General features: G+C 38.7%; 1 protein-coding gene across 1 annotated transcript in view; it reads right to left on the bottom strand.

Moving 5' to 3' along the window:
* Nucleotides 1-327: 327 nt before the first annotated feature.
* Nucleotides 328-7,224, bottom strand: part of LOC106875042 (zinc finger protein 883) — a 13,566-nt gene continuing 6,669 nt past the window's right edge. The window contains exons 2-3 of the mRNA XM_052973014.1: nucleotides 2,895-2,936; nucleotides 328-1,603 (exon numbers count right to left, since the gene is read on the bottom strand). Coding sequence (XP_052828974.1) covers nucleotides 376-1,603; nucleotides 2,895-2,936 — 1,270 coding nt within the window. The 3' untranslated portion in view covers nucleotides 328-375. The remainder of the gene's footprint in view (nucleotides 1,604-2,894; nucleotides 2,937-7,224) is intronic.

Genomic DNA, 7,224 nt, shown 5'->3' with positions numbered 1-7,224 from the left:
AAAATTAGTTCTATACAATGAGAAATTTGCATTCATACAAGTTTTCATTTCCAAATAGATATATCTATATATCTTTTTATATATGCAGAGAGAGAGAGAGAGAGAGAGAAGTGACAAAGTGTTATGTAACATTGTTGCACAACACACGAAGTTAGGTTGGATGCCAATGGATATTCTTAATAACAGAGATGTAACAGAAATACCTTGGTATAGATTTGTGACCATTACAAACTCTGTTTGATTCTCTATTGCACAGTATACCAACTGTGGTGGGATGGAGGGGTTAGGCAGAGCACTTCACTGTGTAATTTGATGAGCTGGATTCAGTATTTTACAAAAAAAAAAAAAAAAAAAAAAAAAAAGTCACCATGATGTTTACCAATAGTAAATTTTCAGCAGTGGAGAGTCTTCTGTTAATGCAGCAGATATATCCTGTGGATCAGATGTAACATCTTCAGAACCTGTGGGTGGCAAATCGATGGAACACTCTACTTTCTCCTCCACCTTCACCTCAGCCGTCTCTTTGCTGTCCTCGCTAGGAGCAGCTGAGCTTTGCTTCACATTAATATTTGATAGAATTTGGTCAGAGTGTATTTTAGTATGGCGTAACAAATTACAGTTAGTGGAGAAAGATTTACCACAGATATCACATATGTAGGGCCTCTCGGTAGTGTGTGTCCACTCGTGACGTCGGAGGTTGGTACTGGTAGAGAAAGATTTCAGACAGACCGAACACTGATATGGTCTTTCGTTTGAATGTGTCTGAATGTGACGTTTCAATTGGAAATTGTCTGGGAAGGATTTGTCGCACATGTCACACATGAACGGTTTCTGATCTGTATGAGTCCAAATATGATGTTTCAGGTGTGTGCTGGTAGAGAAACTCTTTTCGCAGATGACACAACGAAAAGGTTTCTCCGATGTGTGAGTCCGTAAATGACGTTGTAAATGAGAACCATCAGAAAACATCTTCTGACAGATTGAACAGGTGAATGGCTTCACACCAGTGTGAATGCGTGTGTGGATCTTTAGTGAAGATGAAGTTGTAAATGCGATGCCACATACATCGCATTGGAAAGGTCTTTCTCCCGTGTGTCGCCTAATATGAGTTTTTAAATTCGTAGAGGTTGAGAAAGTTTGATGGCAGTAACCACATTCATACGGCTTTTCGCCAGTGTGTGTTCTGGTGTGGATGCGCAGATCTGAACTGCAGGCAAAACATTTACAGCAATAATCACACTTGTATGGTTTCTCGCCAGTGTGTGATCTTGTATGAAGCTTTAATTGTGAAAACTTAGCATATGCTTTTGAGCAGATGCCACACTCAAATGGTTTCTTTACTGAATGTGTTTTAATGTGTTTTTGCAAGAGGGCAGAATCATTGAAAGATTTTTTACAAACAGTACAAGTGAGAGGATCCATAACTTCAGTCATCGCAGTTGTCTCTTTATCCACATCTCCAGCTGACGAAGTCTCGTTCATATTTTTTACACTACTTTTTTCACTCTCTGTAAAATTCCCTTCCGCGGATGCTTCAGAATTAGAAGTTGTCTGAGAAGACATTACATCTCCATCTGCAGCTTGCTCCATCATAGACATCTTTCACAGGTTTGTTTTCTGAAAAGGTAAAAACTCATATTTAGTGGCCAGCCATAGAAACTATCATCTATTATATTTTTCTTCATATTAAATCACATTTTCATGAACAACAGTGGCATTGAGTGTAAGTTTCCAACTAGTCAATTACTGGTTCCCCAAATTGGTGAGGGTGAAAAAGATATAATCTGCATAACTCATAAAACCTCGAGTAATTTTCATTTGGAAACCTGGATTTATCAAATATCTCACACACATAAATCACCGAGACACACACACACACAAACAGCTTCCATACAGTTTCTATTAACTAAATTCCACCCACCAATCCAAAGCTACAAAAGACACTTTCTTAAGGTGGTATGAAACCCAGAAACATAAGTAAAAAAGGCGAGCGAGCTGGCAGAAACGTTAGCTGTATTTCGTCTGCTGCTACGTTCTGAGTTCAAATTCCGCCGAGGTCGACTTTGCCTTTCATCCTTTCGGGGTTGATTAAATAAGTACCAGTTATGCACTGGAGTCGATATAATTAACTTAATTTGTTTGTCCCCTCTCTGTGTAGCCCCTTGTGGGCAGTAAAGAAATAAGAAACATAAGTAAAAAATTATACAACCATATCTATATCTGTCATATGTTTTACACTATTTACATCAGTCAAAACTAACAAATATTCAAAACAGTTGGCGGATGAGGCACTTGCCAAGGAATGGCACACAATCTCATTCGTTATTGAAGTCAGCTGTCATGGCTTTCCAGCTAGATTGGTGTGTTATTTCCTGCAAAAGATTGGTCTGGAACCCAAAGAAAGCCACCAAAGAGATAAGCATGGCAGCTTGAGGGGGGCTGTGATTGACAAGAGCCCACAGACGGGACCCTTCAGGTGAAGATCGAGTCCTTGTGCCCCATTCAGGTTAAGCATACAGGCTAAGGGACAAAATGCTTGTGACCCCCAAGGATTGCGATGGATTCAGAAAAGGAGCTTGCAATACCTGCAGTTAACTGTATGAGACAAATCACCTCTAATGTTTATTTCATCTCATAATTTTACAACAAACATTTCCAAATGTAACTGGATGTAGAACATTCAATGAAGCCATCGAAATTCCTGCTAACAGAGTGTATAGAGGGATGTGTGTGTTCAGGATTAGATAGACAATTAGATATATAGATGGATGGATCGATGCATGTGTGTGTGCAAGTATTGTAGATTTATGAGTGATTCTTTCATTGCCTTCAGCCATTGGACAGTGGTCATCATCATCATCAGTACTTGACCAATGCTTATTTTTTTTTTTTACCTCAAAGAATGAAAAGCAAATGCAATCTGGAAAGGGTTTGAACTTGGAATGGAAGAAGAACATGGGTAAATGAATTACACTGCAAGACACTATGATTGATGCTCTACTGATTCTGCCAGACACTGTACGTATATTGTTTATAACAATAGCATTAAACTAGACAAATTGAGGATCTTTTTTAAAACGGGGGCCACATTTTTCATTAACGAAACACTTTGAAACTTGGAACACTGGTAGAAGGTGTCATATAAAACATCTTTTTCTCTTAGTCTTCTTAAAAAAAAAAGAAATCCATAAATTATTCCATGTTAAAGTTGTCGTATTTCTGTAATTTCAACCAATCACTGACGTCCATTCAGCCGATATACATTAAGTGCCGACTACATAAACAAACGATTCTGAAACAATTAACCCTAACCCTAACTCTAACCCTAACCCTAACTCTAACCCTAACCCTAGGGTTAGGGTTAGGGTTAGAGTTAGGGTTAGGATTAAAGCAAATTTAAAATGAAAAAAGCAAATAAAACGAAGGTATGGAGATTAAATACGCTTTACATCGTTTAATGAGCCAAAGGAGTAAATGTAAACAACTGAATACTTGTCAGTGATTGGTTGAAATTATCGAAATAAGACAATTTTTTACATGAAATAAATTCGGATACAAAAATCTTTTTCTGTTCTATAACACAAAATAGATAAGTATACGAAGTTTGAAAGTCTTTCGGTACCAAAAACACTACGTAAAACATTAATGAAAAATGTGGCCCCCGTTTTAAAAAAGATCCAAATTGTTTAATAGCATAAATTATCACATGTCACATGAGATACACAATGAGGTACTACTCCATCTGAGAGAGCACTTCTACAAAACATTAAAGAATTCTAGAATGTGCATGCACTTCTGGTACTCCATCAGTTACGACGATGAGGGTTCTAGTTAATCTGATCAACAGAACAGCCTGCTCGTGAAATTAACATGCAAGTAGCTGAGTACTCCACAGACACGTGTACCTTCAGTATTCCTCATACAAGATGAAAAAGGGCCAATTTTTATCCCAAGCCATCAAGGACAAGATGAAAGACCGTGCTATGAAGCTTTTGAACAAACTCAAACATCCCCTCCAACTGAACATGTTTTGGTTTTTCTCAGACAAGAAAAATTTCTGCCAGGATCAGATGGTGAACACACAAAACAACCATTGGCTTGCTGTGTCTCCAAAACATGTACCGAGAGTGATAAACATCAAACATCCAGTCAACATCATGGTGTTTGGAGTGATCACTAGTGATAGCAATGTTATGCCTCCATTCATTTTTCCACATGGCCTCAGACTCAACACAGAGGTTTACATCAAGTGTCTGGAGGAGGTAGTGCTGCCCTGGGTCAAAAGGGTGGGTGCTGAAAGACCCTATGTCTGGCAACAGGATTCTGCACCATGCCACACAAGCAGGAGAACCCAGTCATGGATCTGTCAGACAATTTCTGCGAGCACATCACCCCTAACATCTGGCCACTTGACTCCTCACACTGCCATTAGTAGAAAGAAAACTATGTGGAAGCCCAATGGAGGGCTTGGATAGCAGACATTGCTATTGCTTAGTTTAACACCAGTACCTGACCCTTGTGAACCTTTAGCAGTTTCAAGTGTTCAGGCCAGCCCTTCAGTCCAAGTATAGTTTTCATCCTTTCACTTATTGGACTGGACTGTGGTCATGCTGGGGCACCACCTGACCCTGCTATGTATTTCAATTTAGTGTGCTTATTTTATTGAATGGGTAAGTTACTTTTTATTATAGAGAGAGATGCATCTCAACACACCTGTACAGACAAGCACACCTATATGATAGACAGGGTGAAGATGAAGATAATAACCTTAACTGTTTCAGAGGCCCTGAAAAGGAAAAGAGTCATAAACACTGCCCTCTTATTTCTGACTCGGCTTGAATCATGATCATCATCATTTAACATCCGCTTTCCATGCTAGCATGGGTTGGACGATTTGACTGGGGACTGGTGAACCAGATGGCTGCACCAGGCTCCAATCTGATTTGGCAGAGTTTCTACAGCTGGATGCCCTTCCTAACGCCAACCACTCCGAGAGTGTAGTGGGTGCTTTTTACGTGCCACTGGCACAATAATAATAATAATCTTCATATTCATTTATTGTCCATTTTCCATACTGGAATGGTTTGGACAGTCTGACAGGATCCAGCAAGCTATAGGACTGTGCTAAGCTCCAATGTCAGCATTGGTATGGTTTCTATGGCCGGATGCCCTTTCTAATGCCAACCACTGAAGAGTGTATAGTGGATGCCCTTTTTTGCGCAAATGCAAATGGTACTAGCAAAGTTACCAAGTTATTTGCAAAACAGAAAAAGGAGCAGGAGAAGTTGTTTCCCCATGACTAAACAATATTTGAGATGGGGTAGTAGCATTATGTCGGGTATTGAGAGGTTAAAGTATGACAGAGGTACAAATGCAGGTACCTTACTAGAGAGAAAATACTTGGCGACCCAATATTATAGAAGGGTGAATGGGTGTAGCTGCGACTAACAAATAAATAAAAACTTTATCGTTATTAGGTTGGTATTTTTGTACACGAAAGGTTTTTACATAAACTTATAATGGCTGGTTTTAATTTAAATGTGAACACTTTAAAAACATAATCCGACGATTTTGTTCCACAGAATCAAAGTCTACCTTGGCAGCTAGTTATCAAAAGTTCTGGGAAGAAATATTAAACTGATGTAAATATATAATTTTTTTTATGCCAATTTCTTCTAGAGACCCAAGGGCTGATGCCTAACTAACTTTTTTTTATGGCCTTATCAGACATGGAAAGGTAACGCGCACGATCTTTTTCAGAGAGTCCGAGAAAAGTGGGAGACAGTGAGGGTGTTATTCCTCAGACCCTGCTAAAGGTACTCAATGTGGTAAAAACTGGACGTTGAATTGAGCTTAGCACCCACTGACATAGATCTTTCCGAGGATAGGACACGCAAATAACAATATTCTTTCCTGACAGCTGTGTGAAATGAAGAACACAGAACTGTGTCACCCTCAGGCAAACAACGTGTTTAGAAATGATTTGAACTCCGATAACTACGAGGTGATGGTGCTAATTCATACCGCATCTAATCAGTTATCGAACACGTACTTTTTACCTTTATTCCTCTCATCGCATTTCGGCAACTTTTCGAAGACAAAAAAAAAATAATAATAATAATTCTTTAAAATTCTGTCTCGATCAAAAGCTATAAAACAACCGACAAATATGTTAAGATCGCTATTAGTTTATATTTATATGAAATATTGTCTGATTCAGCAATTTGTTCGACGTTGTTAAATGCATCGAGAGAAAACATGATTTTTCTGTGTTTCATAGATGTCACGATGTTATATACCGCCTGATCTACCACAATCACCATCACCTCCACTGTCACCACAAGCACTCCAAATGGCTAATAATTTATACAATTGACGAATTGAAGCGATTCCGTCAAAATGGCTAAGTAACAAGGGCAAAACGAATCGAATTTAAAGTTAATGTCTCAGCTGTAAGAGGGTAAAAATAGCGGATTCAATACCTTTTCTCAAGGACATCAGAGCAAAAAATTAAGTAATTACCTGAGGATTTATGCTAAAAGATAGCGGTTCATAATCTCCCTGACAAACATTCACTCACATGCATACGCACATGGGGGGGTTTTCACCGGTTATATAAATCCCGTCGATTTTTAGCTTCGGTTCTAATCAGGTTAATATATTTTGCTAACGACCTTAATCTTATCTCTGTCGCCTATTTACAAGATTAAAATATATATAAAACACAGTCCCCTCCACTACCACCACCACTTGCTTCCATTTAAACTCCAAATATGAATATATCTGAATTTAGTTTATGTTACCAGTTGTTTCACCTCTAAAACATGTCATACGCCCTTCGTCTCGGAACGGTTTTTGTGCATGTCAGCAGAAGATGAACGGAATAGGAAAAGAGACGGTGGAAGCAGGTGGGGGGAGAGGACGAGACATTAAAAAAGGATCCTGTCTACTACGGTGCTGTCCGTTTCTCCGTGAAGTGATTTGTCCACCGAGACAACACAGTTAACTCAAGCAACAAGGTCATCCCTACGATCGGCGAATATCCTTTCTTCATTTCCCAAACATGCGAAGATTTTTCTCTCCAAACGGGAACATCAGAACTAAAATAATAATAATCTTAAAGGGTCACTTGCACGTTGACAAGAATTTTTCATTTCTTTTATCCGTTTTGAAATAGTAACAGAACTTAGTTTTATTTTAGAAGAAGACTACAAAGTATTTGGC

Source organism: Octopus bimaculoides, chromosome 14 (assembly GCF_001194135.2).
Source record: "Octopus bimaculoides isolate UCB-OBI-ISO-001 chromosome 14, ASM119413v2, whole genome shotgun sequence".
Lineage (NCBI taxonomy): Eukaryota > Metazoa > Mollusca > Cephalopoda > Octopoda > Octopodidae > Octopus > Octopus bimaculoides.
Note: the sequence above shows the minus strand (reverse complement) of the source record. Positions and strands in the feature narration are given on the sequence as shown.